Raw genomic sequence first — 19499 nt, 5'->3', positions numbered from 1 at the left:
ACTTCACTATACAATATTACATTCACAATTTCACGAACATACACAAACATAAAATACGGCTACTCGCGAAGTTATCGGAAAGGAAGTTAAGACTCGGCTAACCCACAAAAGAACAAATTTTAACAGAGAAACAGGAAATTTCTCTACTGTCACATGTTTCCTCCACTATATATTAAGTGCCAGTCATAAACACAAGGTCGCTGAAAAGTTCTTATCCATTTGCTAGGAAACAAACGTTAAGCTGGAAGCGGAGCTGGGTGCGGAGACCTGAAACCATAAAATTATAAAATTTGGGTGTTCTGCAAAAAACTTAGGTGATACAGGAAAACGGATGCGATATTCGTTATCAGCACATCTGAATACATAAAGATCACTTAGTTTTATTTAAAGGAGTATTTCATTGTTTATCAGTGCAATTAACCAATAGTGGCAGAAAATCAAAATAAAATAAATCGATTCAATCAATCACTGAATTATAGTGCTACTGAACCACAGATGAAGAAGTCAATCTGTATATTGAGTACTAAAGCAGTATATATTTGTTCATTTTAGGAATTGTCACCAACCTCAGACTCCAATCTTATTAAGTCGCTGATGAATTTGTTTGACTGTTTCCTAGATGACTTCAGGGATGAGAAGTATCTTAGTACTGTTACTGACTTAGATATCAGAGCTCAGATTGAGGTAAGTTTTTGTTCCAGTTACCGAAATGTTTACTTTTAATTCATTCTTGACACATTTTTTAATTGTTCAAATAATCAAATTCTTGCATTCAAGTCATACTCATTAAAATATTTTGTCTGTGAGCCCTTCCACTTTTTTTGTACCACTTGGGATGGCAACGGCTGACAATGATTTCAATAATTTTGTAATTAGATGTGAGCAAGTTACTAACTTACTTGTAGAGGTCCTATTAATTTTGGTGGTCTCTGCCACCAATACACTTGGGAACTTGTTACTTCACTGCTGGACTGGCTTCCGACTTTAATACTTAATACTTTGCAAAAATATCTCTCTACCATATTTTGCAATATAATATCAACATGTCCACTTTTGAGAGAATCATATTAATAGCGTTCAACCACATGAAATCCATTTTGTCATACAATATTGGTATAGAATTAATGAAAAATACTTAATATGCATAATTCCCACAGCATTTGTTTTTTGTGCAAGTTTTGATCTGCATTTTGCCCCATGAACCTAAATGTAATATAGGTTTCTGAATATTCTTCAGAAAACTTCTAAGAACATTTCAGCACAAATGTTGGATATAGAAGAGAATTTGTTTTCATAGTAGAGAAAAATATTCTCTCAGTTGAATTCTTACATTTTGTATTGTTACAACTGTAAATTCTGTATTTATGGCTTCAAAGCTGAAGGAGACATGGAGTCACCTAAAACAATGTTCTTGTAAACCATAGTTATAAAACAAAAAATAACGTTATAAGAAGGGTCATAGAACAAGTGGCTTAACTCCATTCAAGACAGTTTTTGTGAAAAAAGCACATTTAAATAACTTAGTACTATGGCTAACTGTTGGAGCACATAGTGGTGCCTCTATGAGCAAGAATTTGAAACTTAGGAGATACTTAGTTCTAGCACTGAAATTTTGATACTTCACAGTTCTAAGTTATACATCTAACTCCATTTCCACAAAAAGTGGAGTTATGCCATTTGTGTTCTGAACCCCTCACATTATGCAAGTAAAACCAGCATGCAAGAATAATGCTCAGTAACAAAATTTATCACCACTGTCTTTCATTATGTTAACGAGTGAAGAAATTTCCTGCAACATTTCGAAAATAATTTCTTCTGCGTAAGGCCAAAAATGAGAGAAAAATAACGCCAATTTCCGGTATCAATTACACTGAAGTATTGTGATCCTTACACAGGGTCTGGCAATATATACCTACCACTTTCAAAGGTTGATATTCCCTACGGCTCCACAGTAGGGCTGAAACCGAACATGCTAGTTAAGAGCACGAAGAATGCCATTTCTGTAGCAATGTAGCATTGGACCTATGAACACCGTGTTTTTGTGGTGGAGGCATATTTTAAAAGTATGGTAGCTGCACCACGTAAATTTCGACAGCAGTTTAACACTGGGAAACCTGAAAGAGCACCAGAACAACACACAATATGGCCATCTGTAGTTTATTTCCAACAAGATGGAGCAACTGCACATATTGCTCAAGAAACAATGGCAACATTACGTAATGTGTTTGCAGGCAGAATCATCTCATGTTTCAGGAACATGGCGTGGTCTCCAAGACCACCCTATCTGACTGAATGCAATTTCTTTCTCTGGGGGTAACTCAAGAGCAGAATTTAGGAAGGAATCCAGGCAATTTCACCTGCAATCTTGATGTCTGTAATAGACAATTTTGTTTGTCGACTCTGTGAGTGTAAAACATGGAATGGTGGCTATCTACAATGTTATGCTATTGTGTTACAAGTGGCATTATGTTGTCTATCAATTACCACGATTTTTTCTTTACACTAGCTGCATTGTGTTACTATGGGAAATATATATTGCCAGACCCTGTACATAAGTTATCAGCATTCTTACATTTTTGGTAAATGTTTCTGGATATACGAGAGTTGATCATTAAGTATCGCACAACAATTTTTTCCCGCAATGTTATTGTGGCTGGGGCGTTGACATTTTACAGAAGTTTGAAGTTCGCACTAGAGACGTCATTTGTTCAATCAGGTAGAACTCTTGCAGCAGAAGCGTGAACTACTTAGCAAAGATGGCACACATGTTATTGTCGTCAACATGTGAAGAGCAAAGATCTGTAGTTCTTTTTTTGTGGGTGAAAGGACAAAGCCCTAGTGAAATTCACAGGGAAATGTTGGGCGTGTATGGGGAAGACTGTTTGGACCATAGCACCTTCTCCAGGTGGTGCACATTCTTTCAAGGAGGCTGTGTGAACCTTGTTGACTCGTCACGTTCCGGGCAACCAGTAACAGCTGCAAAGGAATGGAATGTTACAGCCATTGAGCATGCAATTCTCAACGACCGGCGGATCTATCTGAGAATCATCTGAGAACCTTGTCAGAGCGGTTCAACATTTCTTACGGTACAGTACGTGATATTCCTCGGTGGCCAACGCTTCAATCCCAATGAAGAAGTGCAATCGGTTGTGCGCAGATGGCTGTATTCCCAAATGACGGAGTTCTATGAACAGTGTATATTGAAACTAGTGTCATGATGGGAAAAAAAATGTGTTAAAAGACTTGGCTCCTATGTCGAAAAGTAGCTAAAAGATCTGGTTTCATTGTGTATAATTTATGTTGTCTTACCTATTAAACTTCTTTTTTAAAAAAAATTGTTATGCGATACTAATGATCCGCCCTCGTATATGTATTTGTTTCAGTTATTATATATTTTTTTATTATTATTTCAGGGAGTGTTCTTCTTCTCATGTGTGTGGGGACTTGGTGGAAGTTTAGATGGTCCAAGCAGGAAGAAGTTTGATGTATTATTTCGTGCTTTGTTGTTAAAGGATTTCTCTGAAGAACTGAAGGAAAAGTTTGGATTAGAAGAAGATGTACCTCCTCTCCAAAAGAATTTCATATTTATGCCACCTGAGGGGGACACTCTTTTTGATTACAGATATATTAAAGAGGTAAATTTATCATTTGCAGTTTGACAGAAAGGATGTTAGTCATGATCATTGTGCATACATGCAATGAAACTAACAATGTGATTTCAAGTAATAAGAAGAATTGAGCTGATCAAGTTGTTATTTGGGATCCAAAATCCTTCCCAATTGAACACAGACAATATTTTGTTTGGTTTTTGTTATTTAGCTTTGCTTTTCTGCCACTTTAACCTAATGGCAATGATGAGAATGAGCGATGACATGATGAAATTGATGAAGGAACACTCACGAATGACACCCATACCTAGGCCAGGATTCGAACACAGGACCCCAGCATGCTGTGCTAACCACTTCAGCTTGGAGGTTGGTACAGCCAATATTAGATGTGGGCAGATTGCTGTTGGCTGATATAAACAAATTGGTATATTGAAAGAAATGATATTTTTTCCAATCACATATTTCTGTAAATAATCAAATTCGGTGCACATATCTGTCATTTTGTTATTTTCTTTATCATATTCAGTCAGTACAAATTATGGATAAGAGTAAGTAACTGTATTGATATGGGCATATGGGTTTATTGGTAAAATTACCAATAATTTCACCAATCTGATAAATATCTATGAATAGCCTGTAAAATTCTGTCATTTTGTTAGTATTTTTATGAATTCAAAGGTATAAGACATGTGGTTTTCTAAAGTAAATATCGAAATACACAGGAAAGGATCTCCCATTGCAGTTACCTTGTCACTTACATTAATTAAAAATATAAATAAATTATCAAGGTTGATCATGGAGCATGTAGAATCTTATTGGGTTGATAGAACATTGTGTATGATTCTTGATGTGTGCTTTGTGGTTGACAATACAGTGTGCTACATGCAATGTAGATATTTGTTAGTTTTGTCTAAATAAAGCAACAAGTACTTCTTATACATTATTAACATGGCTGAACCGATACCACTTTCAACCAGTATTCATACCAGTGCCAATACTTTTCCAAATCCTGCTGATACCGATGCTTGAAAATTGTAATTATTAATAGTTGTTCATAATACTGATTAATATTATTGTGTATGTATTCCACTCCAATTATATGCAGGTAAGTCTGTAAGTAGGTCACAAACTTTTATTGAAAAAAGTGCCAATGAGATACTGACTTGAAAACAGTTTTTAATTTTCAATATAATTTCCACCAACATTGATACACTTGTTCAATTCCTTTATCAGTCCCCCAAAACCTGCTACATAAAAGCCTTTGAGCGGCTGCCCCAGCCACAGTCACACCTTATGTTCAACATCATCATCTGCGAAACGTTTGCTGCCACCGTGTACACACTTTTTGGAAATACAAACGATCATGCATTATGCTGTACGCTAAACCATAAGAGCACCTTATTTCAGATGCTATGCTGTCTATCTCTAGTATGGTTGCCATTTTTAAACTGAACTGGCCATGCGTGCATCTGCTATCTAGCGAGTGCTAACTGAATATCATCAAGCTGGACTGTGCTGCCACCTAATGACACTTTTTGAAACTACTCTTTACTATTTCCAACTATCCCACATTAGTTTGTAACCTGTTTACTGACTTTCCTTGTATCCATCAATTCATCATAGTTTTGCTTTAAAATATCAATGATTACATCAGAAATATTAAAATGCCTGTTATGTAATCACAAAATCCATTTTTTACACAATACTGGTGCAAAACAAATGAAAACTTCAAATATTACATAATATTCAGGATAAGTAGACCCCACAAAAGTGCCATTTGTGTCTGTGAACACAGTATCGGTAAATAAATTCCAATCGATATTTTCTGATGCCGATAGCACTGGCATCAGCCAATACTGATGCATCAGCTCAGCCCTAATCTAATATATAAAAATGAATGTCTGTGTGTGTTTGTTCCGCCATAACTCTCGAACGTCGAGCGATTTCAACCAAACTTGGTATACATGTCACTTGCAATCTCGAAAGAAATACTGTGGGGATAAGACACCCTTGGCACCCCTAGGGGTGGGGGTGGGAAGTGAAGTGGATGACATGTAAAAATAAACGAAAACGACCGATATTACTGTGGAATCCATAGTTGTCGGGGTCTCTAAGATGAATAGTGACACTCCCAATGCCGTTCAACTCCAAGTTCATTTTACACTATAGTTAGAATTCATTATATTCCTGTCTAATAGAAGATTGGTATAAATAAATTCCCAGGCAATGCCGGGCAAACAGCTAGTTATTAATAATTTTTGCCGTTGTATGTCTTTCTGTGTATTTTAATTGTAATACTTATGTTGTTTAACTAAAACATTTGTTTTACAGGGAAAAGGAAAATGGAAGAAGTGGGAAGAAGAACTTATGACTGCTCCTCCAATTCCAAGAGACATTCCTGTCAATAAAATCATAGTGCCCATAGTGGAGACAGTTCGCATTATTGCTCTCGCGCACTTACTTGTCACCCATCAAAAAGCTGCATTATTTGTGGGTCCTACGGGAACTGGAAAATCCGTTTATATCACAGTAAGTTAATTTGTAGTAGCGACTACAATTATGCAGGGTGATTCAAAAGTCTCGGGACATTTTAATCAAAAAAACATTTTATTGACAAAATTGATATTACTGCTGAAAAGTACTCTAGAATAGAAGACAAACTCAGTACATTTCAATGTGGTGGCCCTGTACGTCTAGGCATAGCACCCACCTCTCTTGCGAAGACCGGAACACATGCTACAACATAGCTGGTGTGATCTCTCCTGTTGCTGCAGCTATTCGCTGTGTCGGTTGCTCTATGGTGTTGATCTCTACTTGGTACACACTAGACTTAGTGAAACCCAGACAAAAAAGTCTAGGGTAGTCAGGCCTGGAGAGCGAGTTGCCCAGAATCTTGGTGAGACGTGGCTGATCCATCTACCGGGGAAGGTGTCAGAGAAGTAGTCCTGAACGATTCTGGCGAAATGGAGTGGTGCATCATCTTGCTTGAAAATAACAGTGTATTTTATCCAATTCTGAAAACAATTCGTTAGCAATATAAGAAAAATGTCAAGAGACTTTTGAATAACCCTGTATTTTGTTTATGACAAATTACAGTTCACAAAATTAATCTGTGTGGTAGTTTTTACACTATTTGGTGTCGAAATGTTCAACATCTATACTTCATTAATAATAGTGAAATATTAATTTGATACATTCTTCATAAAAATGCTAACAACTTTGAAAACAATATCTATTCCTTTGAGTATATTTTTCATACTCGATTTTTACTTGTAGTAATTGCACTTTCGATTTTACAGGATTTTTTGCTTCATCATTTGCATAAAGATATGTTTGTGCCTCTAATTGTCAACTTTTCTGCTAAAACTTCAGCAAACCAGACCCAGGAGATTATAATGGGGAAACTAGATAGAAGGAAAAAAGGTATTTAGTAGTTTATAGTTTAGGAATGCTTCTTTTCTGTCATGTAGTATCAATATAGTACAGTGGGAGTGAGTGCTATTGATAGAGGTAAACAAGAAAATATAACAAATGCAACAATAATAAATAAAGATAAATAATACACTTCATAAATTGACGTACTTGTTAACTATATTTAGTGTCATTCTCTCGGGGTGGTATTTCAAAAATTTCCAGTGTTAGGAAATTCCAGAAACCACTCATGAAGCATTGGCATATTTTTTAAATGAAATATGCGAATTTCCAGTGTTAGGAAATTCCAGTAACCACTCATGAAGCATTGGCATATTATTTAAATGAAATATGCGAGGGGAAGTCAGTAAATAGGCCACAAACTGATGTGGAAAAGCTGAAAATAGTAGTGAATCGTGTCAAGTTTCGAGGCACCATCTTTGCAGAATTTTGGTTCTGCCAAAAGTATACCACAGCACAGACATGTACCACTGGCTATGCTGCTCGGAAATGAATGACTCATTTTGGTTTGTGGCTCATATAAATGCATCTTAGAACATGTCCAAACGTACTTGAATACATGAGTTTTCCTGACTCAATACCCCTGCAACATGCTGTGGCTATTTTGGGAATTGTCACACCTTGCATACATGTGGTTAGTGTGGCTTTTCTTAAAAGCCTATTGTAATGTACTTTTTTGCATAGCCTAATACTTTACAAAACCAGAGTATTCAAAATCTTTATATTTATAATAAGAAAACAAAATTGCATAGTTTTGCAGGTTATTTACAGAAATATTGAATCAGTAAAATTATACACAATTTTACTGACATCAATATGCCAATATCGGCCAATGCTTACAATTATATATATATATATATATATATATATACGATATATGGATCGAGTCAAGGATTAAATTAGAGAAATTTTAGATCATAGCAATGAAACAATTCTGTGTAACAAAGATTATATCTGAACTAATGTAATGGTTTTTAAGGTTTTATTTGTTGTCGCTGGTCATTTTAATGTTTGCTTGTTAAACAGGTGTCTTTGGACCCCCATTTGGAAAACACTGTGTTGTGTTTGTAGATGACATGAATATGCCAGAGAAAGAAACGTATGGTGCACAGCCCCCAGTTGAAATTCTGCGTATGTTGGTTGATCACTGGCTGTGGTATCACCTGAAGGAAGTTACCCCATTGAGAATAATTGATGTGCAGGTAAATTCACTCTGCCACTTGTACTCTTAACCCTTCATATTTCCAGCTTAAAGAAACAATAACCATTATCCTAGCTAGTCAAATATTTTAAATACAGAGGGGCATTAATTGGACAGAATTTCTCTCTTGCTAAACTACAAGCTAAACTACGAGGGGAAGTCAATATATAAGTTGCAAAATGAAATATCTTCGAATTGCTGCAATGTGAAATTGTTTTTATGAATATCAGTTGTTGCACTGATCCTTTCCGCAAGTTTCGGTGTATGTGGCAGCACCACCGTGTATCGTATACGGCGTTAGTAGTCACGTTATCATGTGGCAGTGAGTCATTCGAGTGCCAAGTGGGTAAGATGGCAGGTGTGTTAGCCGAGTGTACGCGTGGTGAGCAAGGGGCCGTAATTCGATTTCTGTGGGTACAGGGCAGTTCTGGGACAGTAAAGGCACCCTACTCGTTAAATTTCTGCCTCAGGGTCACACTGTCACTGCAGCCACGTATTGCGGAACCCTGACGAAGTTACGGTCAGCCATTCGCAGGAACCGTCCAGGTGCTTTGAGAGATGAAGTTCTTCTGTTAGGATCACAACGCTCGTCCACACAGTGCCAATACCACAGTGGTTCACATACGGTCCCTAGGTTGGGAACGACTGGAACATCCAGCCTACTGTCCAGATTTGGCATCATCCGACTTTCATCTCTTCGGTCCACTGAAGAATCACCTGGGTGGTCACCGGTTCCAGGATATGGAGGAAGTTCATCGGTAACCACCAGCTGGCTACGGCACCAACCACAGACCTTCTTCGCTGCTGGCTTTGAGGAACTCATGAAACGCTGGGACAAGTGCCTAAATGTTTATGGAGATTACGTTGAAAAATAAACCACATTTCATCAAGTAACTATTTCTTTCTTTCTATTCCATTTTGCAACTTATATATTGACTTACCCTCGTACATCAATGATGTGATTGAAGATAAAAGAGGTATATATGAATGTTATATCAATAAAATATTGACGTTAATAACGCATTCTACAATGCTAGGGGGCCGGGGTTTGAATCCCAGCCTGTGAGTGTCCCTTCATAAATTTCATATCATCACTAGGGAACGGAAGTTTAGGTAAATAAATGTTTTTTCTGCGATAAGATAGAGACCCTTGTTTTTTGCCAAAATTCTGATCATAGCCTTATATGTCAACACAGGAAATTTTATTTTACATAATAACACATATTTTCCAGTTTTCTATACGTAAATACATATTTTGCGAATTTTCATTTTAAATACATAAAATCGCTCATTGACTTCAGCTTCCTCGAAATCCTCGAAGGAAAAATGTTTATTCTCCGCACCTCTTTCATATCGAGTGTGTCAGGTTTGTTTTGTCTTTGAACACGCTCGCTGGCAGACTTCTGGCACCTCGCCTACGATCCTATTGGTGGAAAATATTACCCCCACTGGATCTAACCCTCAAGTGCTAATGTCTAAATGTACAGATTTTTTTGGGAAAACCAAGGTTTTCAAACTTTGTGCCAAATTGCACGTGTTTTGGAAGGTGAAGTAGAGGAAGAGGAAGCTTTGGAAAACTTCAGCGTTAGTGGCATTTCGTGCTTCAAATATACAAGAATTGTTTCTTGTGACGTGGAGCGATCTTTCTCACAATATAAGATGTCTTTTTAGAGATAATCGTCACAGATTTACAATTGAGAATTTGATAAAAAACTATGGTGATCCACTGCAACTCTTCCAAAAAACAGCTCACTAAGAGATAAGCATTTAGAAATTGATTTCAGGTGTTTAAAATGCATGTAATATTTTGTTTTTGTTTCCAAATGTTTTTTTTTATTTTTGTCACATATTTTCCTGTTTTTATCACATATTTTCAACATTTATGACACACAAAAAATAAATATTTCTGAGTATTTTAGCACATAAAGTTCCGTTCCCTAATCATCACTCATTCTCATCTTCAAGATTACCCAAAAAGTATCAGAAAAGTGAAGTAAAATAAAGCAAATCAATCATAAAATAGGGATGGGCCAATGTGAAATTTTGACTGATACCAATAAAGTATCATATCAATTTTGTACTTTGATAAAGGACCAATATAAAATTTACTGATCAGATATGAAATTCCAATTGATCCTTGAAGAACCTGATTCCTGGTTCATTGACTGAACTACTTGATTAATGTGTGTTTTCAGTTGACTGATGCAAAAGAAATTGCATATTTAGACATTTACTTTTTTAAAAAGTAGGGCATGGAGATTATCCATAAAAATTATAGCAAAATGGCAGAATTTTGCATTAAATTATAAGATATATTGGATCAGTAAAATTATCGGTAATTTTACTGATAAAAAGTGATATGCCTATATCAGCCAATATTGATAGAATACCGATTAATCTGTCCCATCCCTAAGTATAAAATTTTGACAGTGGGCCCAGGTATCTCAAATTATATAATTTCAATTAGGTAATTGCTTTACAAATGCCTTCAAAGAAAATGTGAAGGCAAAGATATTACTTTGTAGGTTTACATATTAGAAATATAGCAATGCAAGATGCAGTTTGCTCTTGACTATTCATTTTTCGTCACATACACCACTATTACATGTGCTGTTATGTTTCATCACCATAGCAATGGCAATGTCCCAGTATGTTATCATTAATACAACACTTCGTGAAAATAAATAAATTATAACTCAGAATCAACATTATACAAATGTAATTATTACACAATTTTAAACTTTTTCTAATTTGAAGGTAATTAATAATTTTAATAAATATTAGTCATGTTAAAATTGATGATTGGAGATATACAACTAAAATGTGGCGATGATCTATTCACAGAACTTCCAAAAGCACCAACAGCTCAGGACAGAACTGGCAGGAGATTTATTTTTATAATTTTTATTGATACTCCATGTCCTACTTTTTTAAAAAAGTAAATGTCTAAATATGCAACTTCTTGATTGATTGATTTGGTTCACTTTGTGCACAGAAAGGCTAATCGGGACTGGACCTACAGTTTAAAGTGGAGTCCGAACAACTATGTGCCTCCACCAGGTATCGTATTACAAGGCGACGGCGTTACCAGTACGCCATCAGGGAGGCGGCAGGAAACTTATGTATCACTTTGTATGTATGTGTGTGAGGGTGTGTGATATATATATATGTCTGATGTCTTTAATAGATGCTATCAGCAATGGCACCAGCTGGTGGAGGTCGTAGTGCTGTAACTGCTAGATTCTTACGACACTTCCATACCATTTGCATCAATGAATTTGAAGATGAAACATTGGTTACAATATTCAGTCGAATCATGCTGTGGCACTTGGACACAAGGTGAGCTATCTGTAGAATACACTCTCAAGATTTTGCCCAAATTGTAAATCAGTTCATTTTAGTAAATGTTACGTTATGAATAACTTTATTTGTGAACACACCTGACTTAAGAATAATACAGTAGTATGGTTTATGTCAGGTTAAAAATATATATAAAGAAGATATTCGTTGAGGATTGTATGTTTGTAAATAATAATACTTAAATATATTGTACATTCCTCGATTTTACATTTTCCCACATTATACATTCAATTTTCATGGTCCCAACATAGCAAAATGTTATCAAATTTTCCTAGATTTTACGTTTCCCTGCATTTTAAGTTTTCTCACCTTTCCCTTTAACGTAAAAATTGAGGAACCACTGTAAATTCTGTTCCACACTATGAGTACGACATCCATGATATATCAACTGAAATGACTTAAAGCACACTATAAACTTCTACAGTGTTCAGTATTTTTGAGGGATGTTCAAATTTCCTTGAAGAAATATTTGGCATTTATATCATATCAGTAAACAGCGCTGGTAATTTTTATATTAGAAAAATCTCATATTTGTCCATGCCTAATATGGCATGTTATGGAAGTATGCAATGATATGTCATACCAAACACCTTTTCTTTTCCTAGCGGATGATAAAAAAGCAAGTATAGATTAATATATATGAATATACTGCATTGTTTTCTTTGCTTTGAGCCATCCTCCATGGCAGAGTGGTTATCCCAGTGCTTTACGAAGCAAAGGGCCCCGACTTCAAGTCCCAGCATGGATGTTTGTGAGTGTCCCTTCATCAATTTCATCATATCATCATTCATCGCCATCTTCGTGATTAGCCAAAAGTTGCAGGAAATCAAAGTAAATAAACTAAATCAACTAACCAAAATATTTGATTAATTTTGCATAGTTTTCATAGAGCATATGAAGTCCATTTGAGTCATCAAACCAACTTACGTTGTGTGCTGAATCTTTTTCATCCAGAAAAATGCATTGCTCGCATATAATATAAAAGCTAAACAGAAACTAACTTTGTTTACTTGATATCACTCTGGCCTCCCCAATGGCGCAGTGGTAACATCGTTGCCTTGTAATCAAGAGATCGTGGGTTCGATACCCAGTGGAGGCACATGGTGGTTCGGATCCCACTTTAAACTGTAGGTTCAGTCCCGATTAGCCTATCTCTGCATAAAGTGGACTTAAAACAACAATTAAATCCAATTGATATCACTCTACTCTATATTTTTATATTGAACAAGTACTGTGGGACCTAGATGTTACATTTTCCTGCATTATATTAGGGTGGATCAAATGAAACAAGGTTTATTTCAAACGTAATCTCCAAAGTTACACAAGCACTTGTCCCACTGTTTCATCAAGCGGTGAATACTCTGCTCATAGAACTCCTTTGGCCGAGATCGGAACCAGTTGCGAACATTGTCCATGACTTCATTGTCCAAGTGGAAGCACAGACTCTTCAATGCCTTTTTCAATGGACCAAAGATATGGAAGTCACATGGCAATAGATCAGGGCTATATGGTGGGTGTTCCAACACTGTCCACCCAAATGTCGCCAACATGTTCTTTGTAACAGGTGACGTATGTGGCCACACGTTGACATGCAGCAAAACCACTCCAGAGGACAATAGGCTGGGCCGTCTGGCCTTGATTGCTGCTCGGACGATACTGCTGTCCAATCACCTATGCATATCGGCATGCTCACGGGATGCCTAACTAGGGCGAGTCCATTATGCAGTAGGGGTTTCCTTCCTTATCTCCCGCTGTACCTCTGCACAGGTACACACATACATAAGTATAACCCAATGTTGTATCCTCAGGGAGTCGAAAGAGGTACTATCCAAAATACCCCCTATTCACACTCACAAAAAGAAACTGTTCGTTGGTCCGGTAAAAGCTTTATAGCTACCTCCAAATAAAATGATAGACTTGAAGATTAGATTTTTCTTGATTGGTGTATTCCAACAAAATCACAATTTTACATGAAGATGAAGATATTTACAATAGATTATTAAGTTCTTCACAATTATATGTAGAATACATTTCTAACAGACAACAGCGACAAGACAAGTCACTGAAGCTGGAGTAGAAGCAATGACTTTAAACAAAAGTCGCTTATGTGGCAACTCCACAGTGTGTAGCTTGAAAGTGGATGTTCAACTGTGTAGCATTACCTTATTACATTCTTTTTATACAACCTTACACATGGGTGTCCTGACCCAATAAACTTTTTCTATTGTTTACGAATTTTGTCTCTACCGTGATGTCCAGAGGACTACGTGACAGAACACTCGTACTCTTGTATATTTCGTTTGTTTTTTTGAAAACTAGTCAATACTATAGTTATACTGGTTTTGTGATAAAAAGCTTTGTCACTTTGTTATGCTACTTTGTACAATGATCTATTTACATGCTTACATGAACATACTCATGTACATTGTCTCGACTAACAGTTGTTTAGTATTATTGTTATCATGACTGGCACTTCCCTATGTGTAATTTTGAAAGATAAAGCCAACTGTCTTTACCGACTAGGCAACTGCCCGTTTCTCAACTTGTACAAACATTTCCTAGGTCAGTTCTGATAAGCTACACAGCGATGACCCAAAACCAAGTTTCAAAAGAATAGATTTTAACACAACCCAAATCACTTCACAATAATTAATCTAAAATATATCCCTTTATATTATTAATATGACAGCTGTACCATCCACTTTCCTGTTTCACAAAAAAAAGAAGGAAGAGACAAAATAAAATATTGCGTTATACAGCGTGTTTATAAATAATGGTGCGGTTATAAAAATTAAAAATAAATAAATTTATTACCTTACACGGGTAAAACCTACACCGTAAGCAGTGGCAACTGTCCAAGTTTCTGATCCATTATTCACAATCCTTCAATATGCGCACCATTGGTCACACGACACACATCGATGCGGTAATCAAATTCATTCCATACTCGCTGTAGATCATCCACCATGATGGTTTGCAGTGCATTAGTTATCCGTTCACAAACTTCCTCCAGGTACACGGGCATTGGCGGTGCATAAACTTTGTCTTTAACAAACCCCCAAAGAAAGAAATCGCATGGTGTTAAATCCGGCGAACGGGGTGGCCAGGGTAGAAGGTTGGTGTCTCTTTTGCAGCACGTCCAATCCAGCGATGGTGAAGAACACGATTAAGAACCTCTCTCACATTCCTGTGAAAATGGGGCGGAGCACCGTCAAGTTGCAAAATGTATTAATCATAATTGGTGTTAAGCTGGGGTAACAACCAGGTTTCCAACATGTCTAGAAATGATTCACCGGTGACTGTTGCTTCTTCGAAGAAAAATGGGCCGTGCACTTGCTCCCGGGAAACCGCACAGAAAACGTTCACTTTTGGAGAGTCACGCTGATGCTCTATCTGGGTATGTGGTTTCTTGCTTCCCCAGATATGGACATTGTGTTTGTTCACCTTGCCACTTACATGGAAAGTGGCCTCATCACTGAAGATGAGTCTTTCTACAAAACCATCTTCTTCTTCCATTTTCAACTGCATCTCATCACATAATTCAGCCTTTTAACTTTGTCTGTTGGTTTAAGGGCCTGCACTATTCGCAGTTTGTACGGTTTAAAACATAGTCACTTACGCAACACCTTCCACACCGTATTCTTTGGCAAGTCCAATTCCCTTCTTGCTTTATTAAGTGACTTCCGAGTACTTCGCTGAAATGCCTGGCGCACTCTTTCAACGTTTTCATCGGACACACGAGGTCGACCAGAACTCTTCCCTTTACACAAGCATCCAGTTTCCACGAACTGTCGGTACCACCGATTTATGTTATTCTTGTGTGGTGGGTCTTTCCTAAACCGTGCACGAAACTCACGTTGCACTGTTACCACAGATCTGGACACCTTAAAACGGAGCACACAGAAAGCCTTTTCCTGTTGCGACGCCATCTCGGAACTAACGCTCGCTGCGGAAACTGACTGACTCGGAATTGATGATGCGGCCCTGCAGCAAGCATGACAAGCAAACAGCAGGTAGCGCATCAAAAACTTGGACAGTTGCCACTGCTTACGGTGTAGGTTTTACCCGTGTAAGGTAATAAATAGATTTATTATTATTTTTTATAACCGCACCATTCATTTATAAACACGCTGTACATAACACCAATACATCCACTGTTCCGTTTTCCTTTGATCCACCCTCATCCATTCAATCTTTATGAATCCAATAGAGCAAAGTGCTTTACAGTTTTCTTGGATTTAACAATATCCTGCAGTTTACGTTTTCCAACCATAGTCTCCTGATAACATAAAATCCACGTTCCACTGTAATGCCTTTACTGTTATTTCTATACATGTGTATTTTAAGGTTAAATATTTTAAATAATTTTCTTTTCAGAGGGTTTGGAAAAGAATTTGATCCTTGCATCAATCAGATAGTTGCAGCAACTCTTGTGATTTACAACGAAGCAAGGAAATCTCTACTACCAACGCCAGACAAGTCACACTATCTCTTCAATTTGAGAGATTTCTCAAGAGTCATACAGGTAATTGCACATGTATAACTGGAATGTGAATCTTTAAAATTGATTCACACATAGAAAATTCAGTACTGCCTTGTAAGCAGTGGCAGCTGCTGCCTATTTGCACACTTTCATGTGCACACCCAAATAAATGTGCAATACAATTAATTTTTATTATATTTATTCAATGGATGCTATTTCTTCAAAACATCAAATGTTCCCGGGCGACATCACTTTTCATTTACCTGTTTCTGAGTTTCTCTCTTGTCGAATGAGGTTTGCATGAGTGGCCTTTCAAAGTGAACACCTTAAAGGTGCTGTTTTCAGTGGTGTGTAGAAAAAGCGGAAAGGCTCTTATGGCTTGTATCAGTGGGCTTCGGAGTTGCTTTGCACAAGAAATTGAGATATAGTACCTACAGGCATATGCGCTGACTTTCTTCTTCGTCATGTAGTGTTGCACGTCCCTTTCCATTCCTTGTCACGCAATGGCGTCGAGAGAACCTACACATCATCGCAAATTGAGGGAACTTTTTTTAGAGAGGGAAATTTAGGTAATATCTTTATCACCTTACGCTTTTCCGAGCATAGAAATCTGCCAGCATTGATGCCTTGCCTTGAACCAGGAAAAGGCAGGAAAGGAAGTGAGGGGGGAGTTGTAAACAAAATGTTGCATTGCAGCAATGAGCTGCCTTTGCTTAATATAAAGAAAGCAAGCTTGTATTTGCCATGTTTTGGGTGGATTTGCGAGGCAGGATGAATGTTCTAAAACAAGAACAAAGAAACTCTGCTCAAGAAACAGAAGTTGGATGTTTTGCAGTCAATGGTGAAAAAGAGCAGAGAGAGCTTATTGTTTCAGTCTGTTTTTTTGAGAGTGGGATCAACAGGTTGCAAATAGAATAGAGCTTTGACATATGCTCATTCATGGTGCATAGTGACAAGCATATTCAACGAAGCAAAGTCAGATGCGATGGGTGGAATACATTGATACAGGTGCTGGGAAAATATGTGCATGTAAGAGTTACTTAAAAAATGTCAGCGGTTTGAATTAATGTCATAATGTCGTACGAATTTGTGTCATTTAGACGCTCTGAATTGTGTTTCAAAGTTCAATAAAAATTTTAAATAATCTTGTATTTTTGTCATAAAACAATCAATCCAATTTGTTATTCAGTCCACATGAAGTATTTCGCTGGGGTATTTCGAATTTCTAATAAACCTTATTTTTATAAATCTTCATGAAATATCACTCTGCTATCATCTCATTATCAGTAAAAGGTGTGTCATGATTTGGATTGCCAACACAATTAACAGAAGTGGATGGGAATAATTGGGTAGGTGTGACAACACTTCTTCTGTATGTGAGGCTGAGGTGTTGGTATCAGAAAGTATCGGTTGGATTTTATTTACCGATGTCAACCAATACTTTTCTGGCATGTTCTTTTGCAGGTTCTTTTTACACTTTCGTGGAGTCCAATTATCCTGTAGATTATGCAAAATTCAAAGTTTCCAATTATTTTGTAACAATATTATGTGAAAAATAGGTATTTTAAGATTCTGTAATCATTGAATATTTTGAAGCAAAACTGGTAAATTAATGCTTAAAATTGGAGTGGGAATACTCTCTTCAACAACTTTTAATTGTTTCAATTTTCAATCATTGGTATTGCTAATAGTATTGTTAGCTGTATGGGTATCAAGTCAATGTGATATACGAAGGCCACTATTTATATTTTGAGCCTTGGCAACACTGATTGAAGTTAGGCGCGATTTGACGTTTGCACTGAATCGTCTGGCATTATTGACCATAATGTACTTCAAATGTTTTGTCAATAGCTTGATTTGTGTTGTTTATGTTGCCTTGGAGATTGCGCGACAACAATAAAATAGAATTAACTCGTGAACATTTTCGTGCGATGATGTTTTACGATTTTCGACGTGGATTATCAAGACAAGAGTGCATCAATCAACTTACTTCCACATTTGGCGATGAAGCCCCATCCTTTGCCACTGTGAAACGCTGGTATAACGAATTTAATCGTGGCCGCCATTCGCTCACCGACGAGATTCGTGAAGGTCGTCCAAAATCAGTTGTTGTTCAAGAAAACATTGATGGTGTGCAAAACCTAATACTGCAAGATCGTCATGTGACATACTGTGAGATTGAGGCAACCATAGGCATCAGTTCCACCAGCATATATAAAATATTACATGATCATTTAGCTGTGAGGAAGGTATGTTCTCGTTGGATCCCACACAATTTGACAAAAACTCAAAAAGACGCTCGCGTCAATTGGAGCAAAAAATGCTCAATAAATACAATCGTGGTGCTTCAAAAGACATATATAAGATTGTAACAGGTGACGAATCATGGATACATGCATATGAGCCGGAACGTAAACAGCAGTCGACTGTACGGGTGTTTCAAGATGAACCCAATCCAACAAAAGTTGTTCGCACTTGAAGCACATCGAAACAAATGGTCGCCTGTTTTTTTCGGGAAAACTGGTCATGTGTCAACTGTGCCTTTAGAGGAATGTGGAACGGTCAACTCTGAATGGTACACAAAAATTTGTTTGCCAGAGGTCTTCTGTCAAATACGGAAAACAAACAAACGCCGTTGGATCATTCTTCATCAAGACAATGCCAGCTGTCACACATCTCGTCTAACAACCGACTTTATGAACAGTCAAAAAAATCGAATTGATGGGTCATCCACCATACAGTCCTGATTTGGCACCCAATGACTTCTTCTTGTTCCCGAATGTCAAGAATAAATTGCGTGGACAACGATTTTCGTCGGCGGAAGACGTTGATGCGTTCCAAAACCATATTATGGTGGTGTCTCAAGAAGATTGGAAAAACTGCTTTGAAATGGTTCGAACGAATGCAAAATGTATTGACCATAAAGGAGAATACTTCTAAAAACAATAAAGCAGTTTTCAATGCCAAATTCCTGTTTTTTTTATTGTTAGGCTCAAAATATAAATAGTGACCCTCGTAGTCTCATCCTTAATGAACTTTGATATGTGATCCTACTGGTGTCTGGTACACATATAGGATAAAAATAGCCATTTTTTGGAGCTTATAATGTTGAAACAAGGCCTCAATGAGTGAAACATTACTAGAAAAGTTTCTTGCTTTGATGTTCTCTTCACTCTGTGAAAATGTTTTGATGTTGTGCAGCAATACCCTATATTTAATTATACAGGGTGTCCCAGTTAAAAGTAGCCCAGCTCAGATCATGCCAAGGATCATGAAAAGAAATGAAGTGTGTATACTGATGACCTTGAGGTACCAGTGACGTGCACTGAGGAGTAGCTAGTCTAGGAGAGATAGATCAATCAATCTCACATTTCGAATTATATTCAAATCACAATATTTATTGTCTTTTTAAAGC

The 19499-nt window shown here is 37.0% G+C and overlaps 1 protein-coding gene across 1 annotated transcript in view; it reads left to right on the top strand.

Annotated features, from left to right (window-relative positions):
• The window catches only part of Dhc36C (Dynein heavy chain at 36C), a 369284-nt gene that overhangs the window by 216522 nt on the left and 133263 nt on the right, over positions 1 to 19499 (top strand). Inside the window, exons 28-34 of the mRNA XM_083142304.1 lie at positions 553 to 684; positions 3414 to 3635; positions 5940 to 6137; positions 6908 to 7031; positions 8067 to 8242; positions 11429 to 11580; positions 15979 to 16126. Coding sequence (XP_082998430.1) covers positions 553 to 684; positions 3414 to 3635; positions 5940 to 6137; positions 6908 to 7031; positions 8067 to 8242; positions 11429 to 11580; positions 15979 to 16126 — 1152 coding nt within the window. The remainder of the gene's footprint in view (positions 1 to 552; positions 685 to 3413; positions 3636 to 5939; positions 6138 to 6907; positions 7032 to 8066; positions 8243 to 11428; positions 11581 to 15978; positions 16127 to 19499) is intronic.

Source organism: Lepisma saccharinum, chromosome 20 (genome assembly GCF_977018435.1).
Source record: "Lepisma saccharinum chromosome 20, izLepSacc3.1, whole genome shotgun sequence".
In the NCBI taxonomy this organism is placed as follows: Eukaryota; Metazoa; Arthropoda; class Insecta; order Zygentoma; family Lepismatidae; genus Lepisma; species Lepisma saccharinum.
Note: the sequence above shows the minus strand (reverse complement) of the source record. Positions and strands in the feature narration are given on the sequence as shown.